We start from the raw sequence: 24437 nt of genomic DNA, 5'->3' as shown, positions 1-24437 counted from the left end.
AGCAGTTCTCAAAAGAAGAATTATAATCCATTAACAATTATATATAATGCTCCAAATCATCACTAATAATAAAAATGTAAATGCAGAAAATGGTGAGGATTTACTCCCACTCAGAAAATGGCAAAAATGATTAAAGACCATGAATAGTCAATTTTGGAGGGACTGAGGGAAAAGGTATCCTAATACATTGTTGGTGGAGATATGAGTTAGTGTTATTATTCTGTTTTATGAAGCCATAAAACATTTGGTCCACTCTAATTTTCAAGTTCAATTTGAGGGTAAGATCTTTTTCTAAGGTATCAATTCTCCTTGCCATTCTTTTCTTCCTACCTCTTTAATTTTTGTATTTCTTGCTTCATTTCTTCCAGGTGATTGGGATATACTCTTTTCTGATGCACTAGATGGCCATGGTGTGAAGAAACTCCCTTCTTCTGGGTTAACCCCTGAGGATTCTCACAATTCAAAGTATTTCCTTGTTGTGTTTAATATTTTCTACTTTATTCATATCTCCAGCTTTTGTTTTTAGATTGAAGTTTGTGGTTGGATCAAATTCTACTCATATTCTTGGTGGATATTGGCAAATCTTATTTGATTGCAAGTTTGGTGTCTTATAAGTCTAGGCTTTGCTTTCTGAAGGTTCTGTCTTTCCTTGTCTTTTGCTGTGACTCAAGACCAGATTATCTGGATAATGGGACTACCTCAATGTAAGACTGATCTGTGGCTACCTGAATGCTGGTCTGTCTCTGTCTCTTAACATGGTAGGGCATTGTAGATATCTCTGCACTAGGTGATGCTCTGGTCCTGTTTCCTAATATGGTTTCATATTATTTGATACTTTACCTTCTACCTACTCTAATTGGTTTACTCCATGTTTCTAGAGGAGCTTGACTGTGCAGTCATGGACTAAATGAAAGAGTTTGCAGATACTTCTCTTTCATTTGCTTTATCATTGTTCCTTCTGGTGAATTTTTTTTAGCACTTTATTTGGATATGGGGTGGGGACCAAAACTGGAGCCCTTCTAGATCCTAACTAACTGCCATATTTCTACAATTCTCTGATGTAACAATTCTGGAAAGCAACTTGGAATTCTGCGACCAAAATTTCCATATCTTTTGACTCAGAGATTCCCTCTCAAGGCATATTCTCCAAGGAAATTGTTGTCAAAAAGAAAAAGCTCCATATACACTGAAATGTTTATAATAACACTTTTGTGGCAGCAAAGAATTGGAGGCACAGTAAATGTCTATCAGTTGGGTAATGAATAAATAAAGTCTGGTACATAAATGTAATGGAATATTACTGTATTATAAGAAATGATATATGTGATGAACACAGAGAAGCATAGGAAGAAGTAAATAAACTGATAAAGAATAAAGTAAGCAGAGCCAAGAAAACAATACACATGATTACTACAACAGTGTAAGGAGAAAGAACCAAAAAAACAATCAAAACTGAGTATTACAGAATTACAAAGAAAGGACTTTTTAAAAGAAGAGATATGAGAAGACAACTCCTTCCTCCTTGACAAAGATTATTGTCTTTTAAAATTTATTTAATTTTAATTGTTTGTTAAATTAAAATAATATTTAATATTATTATAATTATAAAATATAACCTTAATAATATAATATTTAATAAAATAAAAATTTTAATTTATTTAACACATAAGTATTAAACACTGCACATTAGGTCAGATTTTTTTTTCTCTCTTCTAAAACATTGTTTAAAAGTATGTTTTTCTAGGACAGGGAGAAGGACAAATTCTAGGTAATGAAAAAATCAAACAATAGCAACAAAAATCCATTAAATTTAATCAACAACAGAAGATATTTTGGGAGGGTCTGCATAGATGAGATGGAGGAGAATCACTTGGAGAGTTTGTGGCCTTCCCTGAGAAGTCTTATAAAGGTAAAAGCATAGAAGCTATAATCAGAATTTTTAGGTTGGGCAAGTCATTCTATCTCTCTCCCCTTATCTTTCCTCATCTTCAAACGGGGGTGATAATACTTATACTCTATATCCTATAGGGGTGCCAGGTATCCCTATCAAACCTACCCTGCTAGGTACCTTATCAAACCTTTAAAATTCTTACAGAAATGTGAGTTGGGATTATTGTTCAAACTGAAGAGAACGGATATACTAAAAAAAAACAAAAACAAAACCAACTCATCACACATCCATCCAATGGCCTTCCATACCTGTATGGCTCCTCTTAGGTTGATTCCAGTTTCAATGGCAACATAGTAGGATGCTTGCAGAAATGTCCTCTGCAGCAGGAGGGCAAGAAACAAAAGCACAGCCAAGACATAGGCATTGGCAAGGAACTCTTCAGATGAGACAAAGTAAACACCGAGGAACTTAATCTGTTGGTTGAAAAGCACAGTTTGGAAGTAAACATCACCAATGACAGTAGTATCACTGTTAGGCAGATTTAGGGGACACTTTATGATGGAAGAGGGCTTGGATGGGAATTGTCAAAGATTTGCAGAAGTGACATAATCCAATGTGTGCCTGAATTGAAATTCCCTCTCCAACTTTCCTGAGATGTCACCTACTAGTTACCCAGAATTTGCTTAGAGACTTTGTGTGAACTTAAGAGTCCTGAGTTCAATCTTGATTCTGCTTCTTTCTACTCGGGTAACTTTGGGCAAGTAACTTAGCCTGAGTCTCAGTTTTCTCATTTGTAAAATGATGGCGTGGGACTATATAGTCACTAAAGTCCTCCCAGCTCTAGATCTATGGTCATATCTAGGACTAGATGATGGGGAGCTCACTACTTCCCAAAGTAATGCATTGCAGACATTTCCCCTCTTAACTCCCTTCCAATTCTCCATTTTAGGCTAACCATCTCAGTTTCTTCAATTAATCCACATAAGGCATAGCTTTTAGTCCTCCAAACATCTGTACATCCATCAGCTTATTGATTTCATAAATGGTACCTTCAGATATTGAGGGCAACTAGGTGATACAATGGATAGAGCCTGGAGTCAGAAAGTCAAATCCATTCTCCTATTTGTGTTACCTGGACAATTCACTTAACCCTGTCTGACTCAGTTTCCTTATCTGTAAAATGAGCTGGAGAAGAAAATGGCAAACCACTCCAGCATCTTTGCTAAGAAAACCCCAAATGAGGTCATGATAATTTAGACACAATTGAAAATGACTGAATAACAACAACAAACTTTCAGAAGTGATTTGACCAGGGCAAAATATGAGACTCTTACCAGCTCGATTCTGGACAGTATCCCACAATTCCATTCCCTATTTGTAATTCAGAAGCAGCATACAGGCTGCTATCTAAACTATGCTTCTATCCTGGATGAGTATTTGTACTTGGGTTGATGGATAAAGCCAACTAAACATTTCTGTTTGCAGGGGTCCTCAAACTTTTTAAAATAGGGGGCCAGTTCACTGTCCCTCAGACTGTTGGAGGGTTGGACTATAGTAAAAACAAAACCTTTGCTTTGTGGGCCTTTAAATAAAGAAACTTCATAGCCCTGGGTGAAGGGGATAAATTTCCTCAGCTGCTGCATCTGGCCCATGGGTCGTAGTTTGAGGACCCCTGAAAGAAAGGCCTAAACATGCCTTCCTCTCCTTAGCATGTGGAGAAAGGGATTAAGGTCAGAGCTTCACCCCCAGCCTCAGACCCCTGGTTCTCTGTGCTTGGGTACTGCTGGGAGCAGTTTGCTGCTGAGCCTGGGTCTCCTGGTGAAGCATCAAGGACACTGCACAAATCACTGATTAATTGAAGTCAGAGCAGTTGGAACAGTTCCCTCGATGTTTGTTATTTATCTTCTGTCATTAAAATATAGTCAGCCAAGACTGTTACTCATACTAATAGGAAGCAATTGAGAGGGGCAGGGGAGTTATGGGTGCCCAAGAACTGAAGACAGTCGGAGAATACTTAGCCAATCATTGCTCTCTTGGTCAGGCAAGTGGAAAGAGTAGTGTTTATTTTGAGCAGAAGTCCTATAATTTTAACATTGTAATATAACAAAAAGCATACTGCCTTGGGAATTGTAAAATTCAATCCCCAGCTATTTCCCTCAGGTAGGTGACAGCAGGAAAATCCATCCCCTTCTCTTCCTGGACCTCAGTTTCCTCCACTGTAAAACGAGGGGACTGGCTAGCAGAATGCTGAACTCACTTCCAGCTTTGTCATTCTGGAGTCTGAATGTCCATTTCAGCCCTTTGGTGTTCAATGCAGTTCTCAGCTAAGGTCCTGCCCATAATAGGCAACCAGGAAACAATTTTCTTGCTAAAGACACCAGGGAATAAGAGTGTTTTCTTTCAGAGGCAGCTAAGGCAGCTAAAAGAAACACTTTGATCTTGATAAGTAAGCACTCGGGCTAAAATGCATCAATATTTGCATGAAGATAGAATAGTTCACTTCCGGAGAAATGATATTGAACTCACTAGCTTTTAAATGAAAATCCCATCAAAACAAAGTAGAGAGAAACCGGGCAATATATTCATGCTCACCAGTCTGCAAAGAAACCTCTGACCCCACACGGTCAGAAGAAGGACCTCCAGGCTCTTAGCTACACAGGCCCAGGATTATTCCATTTACAGTCAGTCAATTAAGCTATTAAGCAATAAGCAAATATTTCTTAAGCACTTATTAGATGCCAGATAGTTTCTGAAGTGCAAGACTCTCTAATGTCAAAGGATTTACATTCTATCAGAAACAACATGAGCACATAAAAGTTATACAAAAATAAACACCAAAATGAATTCAAGGTAATTTTGAAGAGAAAGCGCTAGGAATCAGCACCTGGGGTAGACTAATAAAAAAGGATTTTGCACCAGCCCTGAAGTCAGGAGGACCTGAGTTCAAATATGTTCTCCTTTACACTTCCTAGCTGTGTGACCCTGGGCAAGTCACTTAACCCCAATTGCCTCAACAACAACAAAAAAAAATCATAAATTGAATTTTGAAAGGGACCAAGGATTCTAAGAGGCAGAGATGAGGAAAGAGTATGTGCTGTATATAGAATACAATCAATGTAAATCACTGAGGTGGGAGATGGAGTGCTATAGGTAAGGAAGGAACAGCAAGAAAACCACTATTTCTGGATCATCAGTGTATGAAGGGAAGAAATATATGAAGATGGAAATATAAGAAGGGTAGAAAAGCTAGGCTTAAAAGGAGTTTTAAAATAGAATTATGTATACAGTAACTTTACATATATACACATTTGTGTCTAATGGTAGTCATCTTTAGGGTCAGGCGGAAAGAAGAAAAAAGAAAAAAGGGAAATTTACATGATAACTTTATTATATAAGATAAATTTATTTTATAACATAAAATAAATTTATTTAATTATATAAAAAGGATATTATGGAAAAGGAATAGCAAGTTTACATAGTATATTTGCAATTTCATATGCAATCCTGATTTTAATTATATTATGTTATGGAAATGCTTATTTTATTCCATAAATTACAAAGAAAAAATTTTTTAAAAAATTGGTTCTTGAAGTAAAAGGGAAATATTAAAATTTTTTGAGACTGGGAATAATATATTCATGTCTGTGCTATAGGGTTATATATAATATTATATGTTATATGCTATATATATTATATAGCACTTTGGTAGCTGTGGGGAAGATATAAAAGTCAGAGATTGAAGACAAGGAGCTCAGTTAGGAGGACAATGGAGTAGTCCAGATAAGAAGTATTGAGTACCTAGAGTGGTAGCCATTGAAAAGAAAGAAAGGGATGATTTCAAGAATTGTGGGAAATAAAATTACTAAGACTTGAAAAATGATTGACTATGTGTGATGTGGGAAAGTGAGGAGCAGAGGACAATGATGAGGTTGCAAAGTTGAGTACTTGGAAGGATGTTGTTAATGCCTGACCTAAACAGGGAAGTTTGGAAAAGTGGGAGAAGTAGGGCAGGGAGACACATGTTTTTGGACACGTGAGTTGGAGATATCTATGGTTTGAAATGTCTAATATGCAGTTGGTGATATGAGACTAGAAGAGAGGAAGAGAAACTGGGGCCAGATATATACAAATATGAATCATCTGCCTAGAGATGAAAATTAAATTCATGGGAGCTGCTGAGGTCAGCAAGTGAAGGGAAGAAGAGGAAGAGGGAGAGGGAAAGAGAGGAGGGGAGAGAGAGATACGAGAGAGAGAGAGAGAAAGAAAGAGACAGAAAGAGAGAGAGAGAGAGACAGACAGACAGAGAGAGAGAGACAGAGACAGAGACAGAGAAATACAGAGCAAGAGAGAGAGAGAGGGAGAGGGAGAGAGAGAGAGAGAGAGAGAGAGAGAGAGAGAGAGAGAGAGAGAGAGAGAGAGAGAGAGAGAGAGAGAGAGAGAGAGAAATACAGAGTGAGAGAGACAGAGAGGAAAAAAAAATATATATGGAGGGGGGGGAGAAGAGGGCTCAAGATAGAACTTTGGGGAACTGCTACATCAATAGCCTATACACATAATCAGGACACATTCTTAATGGGAGCTTCTCTCTCCTTCAGGAATAGCAGAAATCAGACACCAAAGGAATGTGACAGGTTCTTAATGAGGGATCATCCAAGCCCCAGAGTGTGACAGACATCACATCATATGACACGTCATGTGTGTCACCCAGATGAATTCTCTCTGGGTGCTTCCTAGGGATTCTACCCAATGCACAATAAAGACTAGTAGGGGAGGGGAAGAACAGAAGGGAGGGCTCACATCTCGTGAATCAGAACACAGAGACTTTTGGGAACAAGCTGAACTGGGGATAAAAATAGTGAATAATGAAAAATAGTGGAAAAAAAGTAAAAAGGTAGTGAAATCTAGAAGTACAAAGACAACTAATTCTTTATTCAGAGATCTAGTTCTATGAAGTCTTGGGACAAATCTCTTACCTAGGGGATAGGAGAAGTCTGTCTTCTGGATGGTTTGGAAACCAGAATCTTGGGGTTTGTTTTTTTTTTACTCATATTAACACCAGACATCCCCTCACCCTATGATTTTTCTCCTGAATCTGCTTCTGACTCTCTGAACTTTACCACTATGTTTTTCATGCTGGAAAATGCCATTGTCCTTGAAATCCCTTTCTCTGGATGAGTATATCCCAGAGTCTCCATTTCTGTTTTTTTTATCTCTATAATAGTCATGTTGTGAAAGAAAACATAGACAAAATAAAACAAAAACAAGAAACAAAACAACCTCTCAAGAAAAATAAAGTAAAAAAGAAAGAAAAGGTATCCTTCAGTCTCCATTCAGACACCACCAGTTCTTTCTCTGGGTATGGGTAGCATTTTTTAAAAAATCATAAGTCCTTCAGAATTGTCTTGGATTATTGTATTGTTGAGAATAGTTATGCCATTCTCAACTGATCATCTTACAGTATTGCTTTCACTTTGTATATAATTCATTTCACTCTGCATCAGTTCATGGAAGTCTTTCTGAAAGTATCCTGCTCATCATTTTTTATAACACAATAGCATTCCACCATAAGTACACACAGCAATTCATTCAATCATTTCCCAATCGATGGACATCCTCACAATTTCTAATTCTTTGCTCCCAGGAAAAAGCTACTATAAATATTTTTATACACATATATCTTTTTCCTCTTGTTTTTTAGTTCTTTTGGATACAGACCTAGTAGGGGTATTGTTAGGTCAAAGGATATATATGGTTTTGTAGCCCTTTGGGCATGGTTTCAAATTGTTCTATGGAATGGTTGAATCTGTTCACAACTCTACCAACAATGCATTAATGTTTCATTTTCCCCACATTTCCTTCAAGATTTGTCAATGTCCTTTTCTGTTCTGTTAGCCAATAGGTATGCAGCAGTACTTCAGGATTGTTTCAATTTGCATTTCTCTAATATTTTTTCATATGCCTATAGATAGTTATGATTACTTCATCTGAAGACTGTTCTTATCTTTTGATCACCTATCAACTGGGAAATGGCTTTTTATATAAATTTGACTCAGTTCAGAGAAACTTGCTTCAATTTTTTTACTCTCAGAGCCCCCATTTCTGGCCTATTTTACCTTATTGGAATGTCATCTCTTTGAGGGTAAGAACTATTTTTCTTTTCGCTAGTATTTGTGTCCCCAGCACATGTAGCCCAGTGCACAACAGGTAGCACTTAAAAATGCTTGTGACTTGACTGTTGACTTGTCAGAATCACAGACATGTGTCCCCTATTTTATCCAAATTTGGGTCTTTTTTTTTTTTTTTAATGTGGACCTTCACTTGGAATGCCTAAAAAGCTAATTTTTAAGGAATGCCATTATGGTTTCCTCACTGATCACAGTCATGACTGGGAAGCTCATTGAAAAGCAGTCTAACAATCGAATATCTAGGCAGGGAGCCCTGAGCATATTGGAACATGTTGGGGAGTCTGGGATATTGGGTTCCAGGGAGATGAAGCATTTTACCTAAGGTAACAAAGAAGCAAGTAGCAGAGCCAGCACTTCCGACTGCATATCCACTATTCTCCGCAATAACCCACTAGGGGATTGTTAAATGTTAGCTATGAAGCTGGCAAATCCTCTGTTTTGTAAATAGTGTAATGGAAAGATATGGACGCTAGAGTTCAGGGGTCTGGGTTCAAAACCCACCTCTGACACTACCTGTGTGACCTTGTTGGTAAGTTACTGAACTTCTTTTGGTCTCAGTTTCCTCATCTGTAAAGTGAGAGTGTCAGAACAGCTGGCCTCTCATGTCCTTTCCAACTCTAGCACCTTCTGGTCCTAAATTTATATTTATAGTATATATATATAGTACATGGAGCAGCTTGGGCTAAGCTAGGGATAATCCTTTTTGAAGGCAGGCACACAGTTGGGGTGCCATCCGTAGTACTGCCCATCATAGTTCTGACCACTCCTGAATCTGTATTCTTTTAAATCCACATATCATGCCCTTGTATAAAAAATGCAGAGATAGGGTATATTCCTCCATCTTTCTCTCTGTCAATTGGGACACTAGAAAGCCTCTTCTCCTCTCTGGGGCTACTGGGTGAGGGTGACATGTGGCAGCTGGAAGCAGAAATCTAGATCAGACATTGGAGTCTTTGTTCTAAGATCCTTCCTGCTTAATAGTGTCATGACAGATTTTGTGACAGGGTCTGAGGAAAGATGAGCTGCAAATAGAGCAGGATAAGCAGGAGGGGACCTGATGAAATCTATAAAAGGTAATCTTTACCCATAGCACATACATACACATATCGCATACCTCCCCACAGCTTTGGACGCAGGAAGACAAAAGGACACAGAAAGACAAAGACAAATTGGTATTCTCTCTCTCTCTCTCTCTCTCTCTCTCTCTCTCTCTCTTCTCTCTCTCTCTCTCTCTCATTCTCTCTGTCTCTGTGTCTCTATCTCTGTCTCTCTGTCTGTCTCTCTCTCTCATTCTCTCTGTCTCTGTCTCTATCTCTGTCTCTCTGTCTATCTGTCTCTCTCTCTCATTCTCTCTGTCTCTTTGTCTCTATCTCCATGTCTCTGTCTCTGTCTGTCTCTCTCTCTCTCTTTGTGTCTCTCTCTCTGTCTGTCTCTCTCTGGGTCTCTGTCTCTGTTTCTGTCTCTGTCTGTCTCTCCCCCTTTCTCCTTTCCTCCCTCCCCTCTCCTTCCCTCCTCCTTCATCTTTTTTTTCCTCACCTCCCCCTCTCCCTCCCTCTCTCTAAGTCTCCAGAAGCATCTTCCCTGGAACCAGCCTCTGACACTTCTTTTCTGGGCTCGGCTCTAGTGGCAGATTTCAGCGCCCGGGGCCGGGGATGAATTTAATTTCCCAGCCCCCTGGGCCCTGATCAGTGGCATGTAGTGCACGTGATGATGGGGGAGTGAGTGATGAAGGGCTCCTTGGCCCCTACGTGCATCTCACTGGGGAGGAAGGGAGGAGGGAGAGGCAGGGAGGTCAGAGGGGAGGAAGGAAGATCTGGCAGAGACGAGGAAACCTCCAGTAATCCAGCAAAACAATACAAGTGGCTCGTCCTTGTGGATGCCAAGGACACGGGCTCTTGCTGGCCTGGAAACTGAAAAGAGTCCAGGCTGGGCTGTTTACAACACCAGTGAGGTCTGCTCGTGGGCTAAGGCTGCTGGGGGGAGGATTTAGGCTGTGCTTGGGGAAAACATTCTCTGGATCAATAGAGCAATCGAGATAACGTAGATACAGAGTTTCGTGAGCCTTGAAGATCTATGAAAATGCTAGTTGCTGTAGTCATTGAAAGGACTTGAGAGCAGTCTTATAATTTAACCCCAGTTTTACAGATGAGGGAATATAATAATAAGTTATTATCAACAAATAATAATAAATAATTATTTAGAAACTCTCTCTCTCTCTCTCTCTGTCTCTCTCTGTCTCTCTCTGTCTCTCTGGGTCTCTGTTTCTGTGTCTCTGTCTCTCTCAGTCTCTGTCTCTGTCTGTCTGTCTCTCCCCCTTTCTCCTTTCCTCCCTCCCCTCTCCTTTTCTCCTCCTTCATCTTTTTTTTCTCACCTCCCCCTCTCCCTCCCCCTCTCTAAGTCTCCAGAAGCATCTTCCCTGGAATGCTTCCATTCCATTCTCTAATGTTTGTAAACAACTTTAGAGATCTAGTTCAATTTTATTTTATAGATGAGGGAATATAATAATAACTTATTATCAGCAAATAATAATAAATAATTATTATTCAGAACTGAAAAGGACTTTAGAGGTCTCATCCAATCTCATTTTATAGATGAGGGCATATAATAATAATTTATTATCAACAAATAATAATAAATAATTATTTTTTAGAATTGGAAAGGACTTCAGAAGTTTAGGTCAATCTTATTTTATAGATGAGGGAATATAATAATAATTTATTATCAACAAATAATAATAAAAAGTAATTATTTAGAATTGGAAAGGACTTTAGAGGTCTTGTCCAATCTCATTTTACAAATGAGGGAGTAATTAAAATAATTATTATTAATTGATAACAATAAATAACAATTGCTTGTATTCAGAGTAAGAAGGGGCTTAAAAGTACCAACCCATTTTGCAGATGAAGGAATGATGATAATAATTAATAATAAATTTTTATGATTATTTGGAATTGGAAGAAACTTTAGAGTTCTAATTATTACAGATAAGGAAATAGAGGAGTAATGAAGTTAAATGCTACAATTGTAGCAGAGCCAAAATTTGAGTCCAGGTCTTAGACTCCAAGTGAGGGCTAAGTCCACTGCTTCATTCTGGGGAAAGGGGAGAAAATGGCTGCTAAGTATTGGGTGTGACATTGGCCAATCTCCTTCCTTATGGATTGAAGTATAAATGATAAGTAGCATCATATCATGGCGTAGTAGCTAGAGTGCTGGACACAGAAAAGACTTCTCATCAGAAGCTATTTCTGGCATTTAATCAATGTGTGACCCTGCACAGGTCATTTAGCTATCCTGAATCTACAGTTGGGTGTGATAGCCTTAAAAATCCTCTTAACTCTGTCTCCAGCTCTATGATTCTATGAAAGTCTTCAAGTCTTTTTCCACAACACCAAAAATAGATCCTCTGATAAAGAATAGGAACAGGGCTTTCTAACCATAACCTATAGATAGTAAACAGAGACTGCTCAATCAATCTAAATTTCTCTGGTTGGCTAGAAGTTCTACCTTCCTAATCCAGTTAGGCTTATTGACTCCCAGCATTCCTTGTGTAGAAAAATCTGCTTGCATAGCCCAAGTTATGAGGAAGGGTAGGATCCTGCTTTTTGTCATTCTTCTGTCCTATGTGGAACTCTTTCAAAGCATGGGGTAAACCATGATCCTTGTTCTGGGGTGGTGGAGGTGGTGATAATGCAGCTTGGTGACATAATGGATAAAACACTAGATTGAGAGTCAGCTTGAATCCTTCCTCAAATGCTTGTTAGTTGTAGGACTCTGAGCAAGTCATTTCATTTCTCTTAGTCTTCATTCCCTCATCTGTAAAATGGTGGTATTAATAGTATTTATTTCGCAGGATTTTTAAAAGGCTCAGACAACATAATAAATATAGGGAACTTGGTGAAGATTTAAAACCACCATACAAATGTTAGCTATTATTATGTTAGCTATGATGCAGCAAAATTCTTCCACTGTTCTTGGATCAGCTGCAGAAGCTGAAAATATATAACCTCCTAAAGCCCATGCAATATGCCCAAACAGAGGATAAATTCTTCCGCCTGGGAAATTACATTTCATATTCCCTGGCGTAGCATTTCTCTCCCCACTCTTACCCCCCACATCGAGGCGTGGAGGATTAATTGTAACTTGGGCAAAATGAAATTTAATCAAAACCCTGTGAGGATTAACTGCTGCTTGAGGTTTAGGACCTCATTAGATGGATAGCATTACATGAGGGTGAGCCATCAATTATTCAAGTCACTAATTATGTCTCTGCTTTTTTTCCCCTCTGCTTATTTGTGGTTAAGAGGTTAGAGTCTCTTCCTCATTGGAAAAAGAAGGTTCTAGTCCTCATTAAGAGTGACGATTTTCTGATTCTGTAATCATCTGAAATGAATCGGCTATAGAAAAGTAAAAAAAAGGACAAAAGGATCCAGGTTAAAAAAGAAAAAATAAACTCAGCAAAGTCGACATCTTTTCTCTAGTTCCTTCTTCTAGCTCCAGACAATCAGTGGTCCTGACAAAGCTCTGGTTTCATAATAAAACCAAACACCAGCTCAGGACCTTTCACAGGGTAGGTACTTAAACATTTGTTGCATGAATGAACAAAACCACGCCTGTCGATTGATTCTATGAGATGAATAGTCTTGTGCTAATTCTTTCTATTTCTAGTCAGAAGATTTACTCATAGTTTGAGCTGAAAAGACCCTTATAAATCATTGAATGAAAGTTTTCAGTTTGGGGGACACCCAAGGAGCTCGATCCCCTAATTTTACACATGAGGAAACTGATATCCAGAGAAGAGAAGAGATTGAATAAGGTCATATAAGCAGTTAACAGCAGACCCAGGATTTTACTCCAAGTTCCAAATTCAGTGAGCTTTCTTTTATAATACAAGTTTAAGATCTTCAATTTACAGAAGAGGCAACTGAGATACTTGTCCAAGGCTACTTCATAAGTTAGTGAGTCAGGATTTGCACCTATGTCTCTTGACTCCCTATTCACTGATCTTTCTAGTGAACCAAAAAAATCAGAGCAGAATTTCTTAAAAACAAGATATTCCAGGAAAGCATTTTTTTTAGCATTAAGTTGCATGCTATTTCTCTTTAGGAAGGATATTCTTAACTTGTGGTCTGTGGACTTTTTTTTTTTTTAACTGTATTTCAATCCAAATGTTTTCTTTTATAATCTGATACATTGTTATATGTATTTAAAATATGATTCTGAGAAAGGGACCATAGACTTCACCAAAGGGATCCATGACCAAAAAGAATTCCTTCTGTAGGGTTAAAGAGTCCTGCGTCAATAGTGGTCATGTTGGATTGGAGGAGGAAAGGAGGAGAGCAGGGTCTTAGAATACACAGTGGAGCTACAGAGCAGCCAGGCCCTTGGAAGCTCCAGGGCAGGACAGCAGCTCAGACCATGAAAGGAATAAATTTCTTTCAGACCCAGGGAAACAGCCTTGAGGCTGTGGCATCCACTGACTCTCAAGGCCTGCTCTTTGCTGCAGTGCTATCATTTAAATCAAAACACTAGCAGAATGTGGGGGGAAGAGCAGGGTGGGGGTGTGGGGAGGCCCCACAAAAGCTTGCCTCCAGAACGATTGTAATGAATGACCCAAATGAAAAATAAGGATGGGGATTAGAGCTTTTTTATCCTCAGGATCATGCAGTTCAACAAACCCTTCCTATATTTCAGACACTGTGGGAATATACTTGGACAAAAGTCAGATGGACCCTGGTTCAAGGTACTTATATTCTACAGGAGGGAAGAGCACATATACAGAAGAGTGAATACAAAATACTGTAGTCTATGGTTCTCGAGCATCTGATGAGGGTGTATGTAGTGCTCTACTTAAGTTTATAATCTTCCTTTGGCTTACATTGCCTATACCTAGAATTTATCTTGGGATATCAGAACACAGGTCATGGCTAGACTTCCACAGACATCAGAAATAAGGTCCCCAACTCCTGTGTAAGCTTTCAAGGTAACTAATGCATACTGAGTATGAAACAGTCTTTTTTCCACTACACAGACAATGGAGGTCTGCAAAACACTCTCATCGATGAAAGTAGAAAATACATAAACCACACATTGGTTCATAAACAATACCTTGTATTCTCTACATGGATAAAAAGACAGTAAAATCTCCAAGACTGAGAGGACTTGATAACTGCAGAAAATATACATAGTTAACCCATAAATATTACATTATAACCTTTAAATAGAAAACAAAAAAATAGAAAAATCCCTAAGGATCAGAGGGGTTGATAATTGATGATCTACCTCCTATCATGCCATCTACCTACAGAGCTTTATGATTATCTCATTCAACTCTCACTATAATCTTGGGAGGTAGATGCTATTATTATTTGCGTTTTACAGTTAAGGAAACTGAGGCAAACAGAGATTAAGGGACTTGCCCAGGATCACAAGCTACTATCTAGTGTCTGAAGCTAGATTGGAATTCAGATTTTCTCAACTCTGTATGTGGCTATCCATTATACCACCCCAAATAAAAACACGCATTGCTTAGATTATTGGGTGTGCAGCCTATTTGGTTAGTCCACCAGTACACACACATATACACAGACATACAGATATACACCCATATGCACATGCTGTGTTCTATGAACAAACCAGAATTGAATTAGCCCAAAACAAACATGAGATGTGTAAAATTACCCTAAATGTTCATAGGGACTATTAGTGTCCAACCTGAGGCAGAGCATTCTGAGCTTGTATTGGTATGTTCAACCAAAACCAGTTGGTCGAATAACTCGACTCTAACATAATAATGTCATTTTGATCCTTTTTGTGTATGAAGGACAAACGATCAACTAACCACATATAAATATATCTTTATAGATAGATGTAGATATGTGTAATCATGTGTATAAATAAACATGTACACATATAGATTTTAGATATAGAAATAGAGGTATATAGCTATATATCTGTCTCTTTAATCTAGAGATATATCTGTCTCTTTAATCTAGAGATATATGTGGTACCAAGTACCACAGTTGGACAGAATGAGGAGAGCAAGAGAATGGGCTGCAATTACTTGGAGTATCATGCTGCTCTTTCAATAATCTCAAGCTGCTCATAGATGCAAAGCCCATCTCTTTCCCAGCGATATTCTCCTGGTGATGTCCCATGAATCATGGAACGCCATGATCTCAAGAATTAAGTTTTCATTTAAGCCAAGGATTAATAGAAAGATTCATGGTAGGATTATCACAGCATATTAATTAGGGTAACTTGTACAAGAAAGGTGGCAATCAAAACATAAGATCACAACATTAGGAGATGAAAGAGACCCTACAAGTCACTGAGCCCAATTTCCAAATTCTACAGATAAGGGAACAACTTCAGCATGTAAGTGACAAAATCACCCAAGGAGGAAGCAGAGCAGATTTTCTGACCCCAAATCACTGGAGATTCTTTTCACAATATATTAATTTATCTTTATCCAAGATGGGTATTCTGGGGGGATGTAAGGAAAGTCATAGATATGAATGCACAAAATGAGAAAGTATCAAAGAATTACAATCTATAAGGATGGCAGAAATACCTCCATCAGTGACAATCCAGATATGTTCTATTATCCAAGCATGAAGATAAATATTTAAAGCCATGATATCCTAGGCAGCAGCCCTTCTATTATAGGTCTAATCCCCTGATCATCAGGGAGGCAGTGAGTACATTGATGACCAAAGGGAATCAAAGAACTCCTGCTCCAGTGACTGAGTGTAGGTGTTCTGGATACCCCCCAGATTCACTGCATCATTATTTTCCCCATCTCCTGACAGTAAAGACTAAAGTTTCTTAAGCTGTGCTTTGTGACCCCACAGGAGGGTAAGTAACCAAATGTGGAGGTTGTGAAAAATTTGGCAACAGTAAAAGATTTCTCAATGCAACAGCCAAAAAATTAATTCAAAATCAAATGTATAATGAATCCGAGATGTTTCTGGCAGTGCTTGCCCACGTTGTACTTGCGACTTCACTGCAGCATTGGTTTTGAACACACAATATGTGCTCTTTGCACTGTGCATGCACAAACACTGCCAGAGACACCTGGACTCAGATTCTAGATGGGTTGTATAAAAATTTCTTGGGGGAAAAGGTGGAGCTAGTGGAAAAAGTTTAAGAAGCCACGGTATAGACCACCTTTTGGGAAATAATACTGTTTCAAGACCAACCTGATCTGCTGCTCCCAAACAGATTTCAAGAAAGAAAAGACTGGATTTCTCTAGAAACAAATGCAGCCCAGTGTGGTGTTGTGCATTGAGCACTGGACTTATGGGAAGATCTGTGTTCAAATTCTGATTTTGACCCTTCCTAGTTATATGATGGGGCATGCCATTTAAGTCCTCTGAATCTCAATTTTTTCATCAAAATATAGGAATAATACCCACAAAACTTGCCTCAAAGGTGGTGCTATAGGAATGACAGGTATAAAGTAGTTTTAAATTTTAAAGTGCTACATAAATGCAAGCTCTATTATTATTATGATTATTAAGCAAATTAAGATCTATTAAGTATAATTGTGATGTTCATTTTATAGACAAGGGAACTGAGTCTCAATGATTTTTCCAAGGTCATATAACTACTAAATGTCAGGTCAGTGTTTTGAACCCAAGGCCTTCTCTAAATCTAGGAGAATTTTAGAGGTCATCAAATCCAACTTCCTCATTTTAGAGATGGGGAAACTGAAATCTAGAGAAATGACTCAGACTAGTAAATGTTTGAGGCAGGACTAGAAACCTGGTTACTTGATTTCAAGGTCAGACTTCTTTCCCTGTACATCATAATTGTTATGTCTCTACTCTCATAAATCCCTTCCTCCTCCTTCTCTCTCATTGCTCTCTAATACATTCAGCGGTATGTCCTATTTAGCAGATGGGGGGTGTTTAGATCAAGGCTAGTGCAGATACATTGACAGTCTCCTACAAATGCCTGGCCATGGAAGCTCCCTCTGCACTTATCGGGTGAGAGAATGGGCTGAGCCTCTTCCCTGCTCCCTGGAGAGGACCATTTGGTTCACAGGGATTGCTTACCTTTGGCTGGAAGACTCCGTTTTCTTTCCCAAGGTGGTTGACAATTCCAAAAATGCACAATGGCCCCGCAAATCCTAGGAAGTCAGCCAAGATCCGGAAGGTGCTGCTGAGGACCAGCCTTCTCCCAAAGGCATGGCAGAGAGCACACCAGATGGCCCGAGAGCCCTGGGAATATCTGGAGCCCTTCCCCTGGTCCAGCAAGAAAGCACAGCAACAAAGTCAGATCTCTACGGTGGATGAGGCAACCTGTGCCCAGGAGATTAACACTGATCGCCACCTTCCCAGATATTCCCCCTCTTTCCCCACCTCGACTCTCTTGCTACAATAATAGTAGCTTGTTATATACAACATTTGAAAGTCCTAATGGCTACTGTCTCCTTGGACTTGGATGGACTCACTGAGATGGAGAAGACAAAACCTATTTTAATCAGGGAGAGCTGGGAAGTTGGAGGTATTTAGTTTACTCATTACATCATTATCCATCTTTCTTTGCAAGTTAGTTTATGTGATGTATATATTGAGGCAACATGAGGGAAAGGCAAAAATATCCTAGATGGATGGGAAATCTGTACCTGTGCCACTGACTAGTTATGGGATCTTCTTGTTTTATGGATCGGTTTACCCAACTGAAAAATAGGGATCATTCCCCCTGTCCTGACTACTTCTCAGAGTGTTATATGACTATAAAAACTATTCCCAAATATTTGGAGGGCTCTCCTCAAGAAGAAGGATAAGATTTGTTTTGCTTGTCCCTAAGGGAAAATAATGAGTGGGAGCTGCAGAAAGGCAGTTATCTCTTCAAAAGCTTTCATACAAACAAAATTTCAAACAAACAATAATTAGGATTAGAAAAGAAACTGTCAATTGGTGGAAAACTTACACATGAAATAACTCTGATAGAGGTCTGATCTCCAAAATTTATAGGAAATTGGCACAAATCTATGTCGTGCCCCAATAGTAAGTAGTTAAAATCTAGAAATAGACAGTTAAAAGAAGACAAAAGGTAAGTGATGAATTATATGAGGTAGATAGTGCAGTGGATAAAATGCTGGACTCAGAGTCAGGAAGACTTAGAGTTCAACTCCTACCTCAGATACTTTCTAGGCATATAGTAGACAATGAGTGAATATTTGTTGCTTGCCTTCCTCTGTGATCTCTCAACCTCAGTTCCCTTAAATGTAAAATGAGCAGCAACTTCCCAGAATTTTTTGAGGCTCAAATAAGACAGCATATGTAAAATATCTGGCAAACTATAAAAACAACATGTGTGTTAGCTGTCGTTATATTATAAAACTGGTCCCAATACTAATAAGAGAAATGCAAATTAAAACCGTTCTGAATTTTCACTGCTAATTCAGGAGATTGGCAAGATTACAAATGACAAAGTAATCAGTGTTATTCAGGAATCATGGGAAGAGTGGCACACTACACACCATTGGTGGAGCTGCAAATTGGTCCATCCATTCTGGAAAACAATTTGGAATACCACTAGGAAAATGACTAGAGGTATCACCAGTGGGCTTTTACCCCAGGGAAGTCAAAGACAAAAAGACATCTCTAAATACCAAAATATTCATAGCAGCACTTTTATGATATGGAGAATTCAGAAGCAAAGAGTGTGACCATCAACTAGAGAATTTCTGATCTTTTCTGTGGTTCATGAATATTATTTCTGAACAATTTCTATAGTTCATGAATATGATAAAATATCATTGCGTGATATAAAATGAATCAAAAGAATACAAAAAAGCCTGGAAAAGCCTACATGGATTGTTGCAGAGGAAAATGAGAACTAGAACAACTATATCCAAGAACAACAATTAAGCAAAAGCAAACAATATTAAAAGAGGTCAGAACTGATAGCAATGTGATGACCAATCTTGATTTCACAGGAGTGATGCTGAAACTGATCTCTCTTCTTTCAACAGAAAGGTGGTGGACTATGGGTACAGAATGAAGCATATGCTGTCAGATATAATCAAAGCGTTTTATTTGCTTAATTGATTAAAGGGAGGCTCCTACTTGAGAAAGTGGTAGAATTGGGAAATTATGATGTAAAAAAAGTTATAAAAGACTTTAGAAAACATTCTAGTTTCATATAAAGGAAAAACTTTCTACTAATCATAGCTAGAATTAATATAGTATTTAAGGCTTGCAAAGTATTTTACAAATATTATCTCATTTATTTTCATAAGAAAAATGAGAGGTTGGTGTTATTATTATCATGATTTTATAGATGAGGCAGGCCACATTTAAGTGACTTGCCCAGGGCCACATTTAGGATTTGAACTAAGTTCCTCCTGACCATGCTAAATTGCTTCTATTGAAGTGATCTAAATTACCTAGAGAGTTCTTTATCACTGGTAGTATTTTTTTTTTTTTTTTTTTAAACAGAGGGCCACCTTTAGAGTGGATTTTTGCTCAGGTTTGACAAGATGCCTTCCAAGGTCACATCTGGGTCTGAAATCGGGCAATTCTGTGAAAGCCTTTTTAAATTAAGCTGTGATGGACTGAAAATAGGATGAAGAACCCTCCTTCTGTGATTATAGAGAAATTGTCAAGTTCTTCTGAGCATCCAGAAGAAGGCTATTCTCCTGATGAGGACCATGCCCATCACTGACCTTCTGGGCTTCGAAAGCCTCCCGGAGGCGCAGGTAGTTAGTCCGGGCCCTCATGGCAATGGGAAGCTTCCCGATGGCTTTCAGGTCAATGGGTTTCTTATGCGCTGTCTTGATGAAGGTGTTCATCCACCAGTAGGTCCCCTTAGACAGCAGGTTCACAAAGGGCTGCAGGAAGCGGACGCCCAAGTCCTGTAGGTCCTCTGGTGGCTTCACCTCCTTGGGGGTCTTGAAGAATACATATCTCTAAGAAGCACACATACAACGGAGAGTGAATGTCCCTAGATGACTCGACTTCTCTGCCCCAAAGGTAAAAAATTCTAGAGCTTGATCTCTGAGAGATAGGATGAAAAAGGCCCTGAATTCTGAGGATAGCCTAGCTGAATTTTAGTCTAAGCTTTATCACTTATAAGCTTAATTAACAAATTTGGAGCTGAAAAGGGCATCAGAGACTACTCATTCCTACCTACTCTTTTCAGACTTAAAGAAACCAAGGCCCAGGAAAGATGAATGACTTTCCCAAATGATATTTGGTCTTCTGACCAAAAAGATGCAAGAGAAGTCATTTTGTATTTCTAAATCTTGATCTTCTCAACCATCTCAAGTGAGCAGACTTGCATTACTCCTTCATGAAGTTGTTGGGAAGGACCAATAAAATTGTAACCAGAAAAGCTTTGTGGCAGTAGAAGCTATCGCTAGTGATATCTAGGAAAGGAGATCCTCACTTCCTGGACCATTTATTTATTGAGGCAATTGGGGTTAAATATCTTGCCCAGGGTCACACAGCTAGTAAGTATCAAGTTTCTGAGGGTGGATTTGAACTCAGATCCTCCTGACTCCAGGGCTAGTGCTGTAGCCATTTTGCTACCTAGCTGCCCTTATGAGCATTCATTTCAATGCTTCATGACCTCTTGAGTCTATTCTCAGTCAGTCCTGGTATAATTTAAGCTGGAGGCAGTCAGTGGAGATGGAGGATCTGGAATTAAATTTGACTTTGTTAAATACAAGTAGTTTGCCTCTTCTGGGCATCGATAAAATGATGCCTCTCAGTTCTCTATAAGTTTTAAATCTGATAGATCTTATGAGTTATTTATTTCTCCATAGAATCAAAGATTTACAAGACAGCCATAAGAATGGTATTGTGGAAAGGACATTGGATCTGGATTTGAATCTTGACAATCACTTGAAACCTGTGAGACCTTGGACAGCACCTGGGGCTTTCATTTCTTCTCAAAGAGGAGACCATTAAAGTACCTTTCAGATATAAATCTGTGACATATGACTTGTGCGTGACTTATCATTTATCCATATTTCATTTCTCTGAGCCTCAGTTTACTTTTCTATAAAATGAGAAGATACAACTAAATAGTCTCTTGGCTCCATTCTACTCTAAATCTACGATTTTATGAATGCCTTCCTGTCCATATTCATCTGTGGGTTTTTTTCCCTACAAACTACAAAATTTAGACCCTTGCAACTTTTTTTGAATGTTTGATTTTCCTATCACTTCTCAAACCTTCCAACATCCCTCATACTGATATGACTTTAAAAAAAATTAGGTTATACAAGTAAATTCATTTTTAAAAATGTATTATGTATGAGTCATTTGGGAGAGAAAAATCAGAACAAAAGGGGAAAGCCATCACATGGCTCCTGTTAACCCCACCTAACAGAGCCCAGGAAAGCTGACGTGGATCTCTGGAGTTAGAGAGAGGGAGAATGCTCACCAGCAAAAGAACTCATTGAAAGCTGTTACAAGCCAGCTTAGTTGTCCCACTGGAGCACCCAGAGCAGAGACAGTAACATGGCAGGTTAGGAGCTGCTTACCCTTACTCTGATGACATTGATTTCCACAGTCAGGAGCATTCCATAGAGGATGACCAGTAGCCCAGTAAGGCAGAAACGGAGCTGAGAAAATCCAATTGCATTATCATAGAACTTGACAAACTTGATCGTCTTGGTTATGAAGGCCAGAGTCCAGTAAATCAACAAGGCTGAAATTGAGAAAAGGGAAATGTGTGTGTGTGTGTGTGTGTGTGTGTGTGTGTGTATGGACTTAAATAGAAAGAGCTATGAATCTCTGTGTGAGGGTATGTGAACCTATGTTGTTCAGTCGAGTCTGACTATTCATGACCCCATGTTGGGGAGGGTTTCTTGGCAAAGGTACTGGAGGCTTGCCATTTCTTTCTCCAGCTCATTTCATAGATAAGGAAACTGAAGCAAATTGGGTCAAGTGACTTGTACAAGGTCATATAACTATTAAGGGTCTGGTCTGAAGCCAGATTTGAATTCAGGAGGATGAGTCTTTCTGACTCCAGACCTGGGACTCTATCCACTGTGCCATCCAGCTGCCTATGTGAACTTGTACATGAGAGTGAGTCTGTGTGTGAGGATGGGTCTGTGTACAGATATAGTCTGCTGGAAGGGGGAAGGAAGCTGGGTTAGGGGATGGTGTGGTGATTAGAGGCAACATAGTAGAATGGTCGAGCACTGGACTTGGTTCAAATACCACCTCAGATATTTTTAGTTGCATGACATGTATTCCTGAACCTCAGTTTCTTCACCTGTAAAATTATGAAGTTGGACCTGATGGCATTTAAGGCCCCTTATAGCTCTAAGTCTATGATAACATGATCCTAAGTGCATGTAGGTATGGGAGGATGTCTCAGTCTCAGTTTCTTCTTCTGTAAATAGGGATATAATAATCCCTAACTACAATGTTGAAAGATCATATAACATAATTTATATAAAGTGCTTTGCAAAGCATAAGGTACCAAATAGATAGAACTTGTAATGATGATGAAATTGAGTGTGAATCCAAGACATTCTGGCTTTCACTACTCCAATCAATCAATTAATCAATCAATCAATCAACAAGTACTGATTAAGTGCCTATTTTGTGTCAGGCACTGTACTGTGGAGCTCACTACAAAGAATGAAATACTCCCTATTCAATAGGAGCATACATTCTGCCCCTAGCCACCTTCTCCTATAGCATATAATATGTATTACAGATCACCCCCCTGGGAGAGCAGTGAAAGAGCTCCTGGAAGGAGCATGGTAAATCCATTTCTTGTTCCTTAGAAACTACCAACCCTTTCTTTTCCCAGGAGATAACTTAGATTATAAAAAGCAAATCTTAGTTACTCACTGTTTTGTTTTCTTGTGAATTAAAAAATAGACTAACAGAAGCTGCCCTACTGTTTTGGGTCAGTGAGCGCTCCTAGTTGATTGAAAGGTTTCTTAGGAAACTGGCCCCTGAGATTGTTGCTATCAGCAGCCTGTATTCACCACCCTGCCCTAGAGACTGGAAGGCCAGCACCTATTAAGTAAGTTACCTACCACCCATACCTGGTTAGCATGAGATACCTGACTTTCCTCTGAGACTACTCAGAGGAGTCAGATGTACACTGTGTGTACTGTGGATAACTTGTATAATACATATAATAATATGTATCCATATCACATTTTGCATATACCTATAATACCTATATTACAGATATTTATTATTTACAGGGCAATATTGATAAATGTTTAAAAACTGGCTCTCAAAAAAAGTACACACAATATACTTTTAAGTGCATTTTGCATTATTAACATTTTCTCCATCACTTTCTTAAGTCTAGACTGGGAACAACTAACTCAAGGCAGCCAGCTGCATGAAGCCTGCACAATTCCCAAGTACTCTGAAGCCAGATTAAAATATAATTAGGAGAGGCAGCTAGGTGGCACAGTGGATAAAGCACCAGCCCTGAAGTCAGGAGGACCTGAGTTCAAGTCTGACCTCAGACACTTAATACTTCCTAGTTGTGTGATCCTGGGCAAGTCACTTAATCCCAACTGTCTCAGTAAAAAAACAAAAAAACAAAAAAAAATTGGGAAATGTTTAGTAAAATAAAGATATGATACAACATAGATAATATTAATTTACTTTTTTTCAAGTCAATAGGGATCCATTTCTATTTCAATTGAACTATTCTGGTGCAGATAACCAAGAAAATAATAAATTAAACCATATATGTTTGTATCCTTTGCCAATTTCATGAGCCCTTTCTACCTGGTTCCAACACATTCCTATTTACAATCACATATACTATTTGCAGATACATGTATATACATTGTATGTAAATATATACATATTTACATGTTCTGTGTATGCACACATATATCTTGCATATATATAGTTATTTGCTCTTTGAATGTGAAGTCCTTGAGAACAAAGGCCATTTTTTCTATCCCTAATCTTTCCATAATGCTTTGTTGAAAACATCTTTGAAAGACTTAAGGATTCTGATCAGTGCTTATAACCACCTATGATTTCAGAGGATAAAATGATGAATATGCCATATTCTCCTGACAGAGATTATGAATTCAGGGTGCAGAATGAGGCAATTTTTTTGAACATGAACAATCAGTCATTTATTTTGCTTTACTATACATAGAAAAGGTCCCTATCCCTCCTCCCTCCTCCCTCCCTGCCAAGTCAGGAAATGAGTTGGGAAGGAGAGATAATTGATTTTTTAAGTGGAAAAAATAAAATTTAATTAAAAAATTAATGCTTGTTGACTGCCTTCTTTGGCAGCAGCAAGGCATTCTGGAAGTTCTAAGCTAAAGCTAAGGCTTTCCTCTGCTGCATGCAAAGGAGAGGGGCAATGTTCTACATCAAAGCTTCTTAAACAGTATGTCA

At 38.6% G+C, this 24437-nt stretch overlaps 1 protein-coding gene across 2 annotated transcripts in view; it reads right to left on the bottom strand.

Annotated features, from left to right (window-relative positions):
• The window catches only part of ABCC8 (ATP binding cassette subfamily C member 8), a 117831-nt gene that overhangs the window by 74271 nt on the left and 19123 nt on the right, over nucleotides 1-24437 (bottom strand). For both annotated transcript variants that reach the window (XM_051967553.1, XM_051967554.1), the window contains exons 4-7: nucleotides 21578-21744; nucleotides 19754-19996; nucleotides 17133-17321; nucleotides 2200-2364 (exon numbers count right to left, since the gene is read on the bottom strand). In XM_051967553.1, the coding sequence (XP_051823513.1) occupies nucleotides 2200-2364; nucleotides 17133-17321; nucleotides 19754-19996; nucleotides 21578-21744 (764 nt within the window). The remainder of the gene's footprint in view (nucleotides 1-2199; nucleotides 2365-17132; nucleotides 17322-19753; nucleotides 19997-21577; nucleotides 21745-24437) is intronic.

Source organism: Antechinus flavipes, chromosome 6 (assembly GCF_016432865.1).
Source record: "Antechinus flavipes isolate AdamAnt ecotype Samford, QLD, Australia chromosome 6, AdamAnt_v2, whole genome shotgun sequence".
NCBI classification, from domain to species: Eukaryota; Metazoa; Chordata; class Mammalia; order Dasyuromorphia; family Dasyuridae; genus Antechinus; species Antechinus flavipes.
This window is presented reverse-complemented; position numbering and strand designations above follow the sequence as displayed.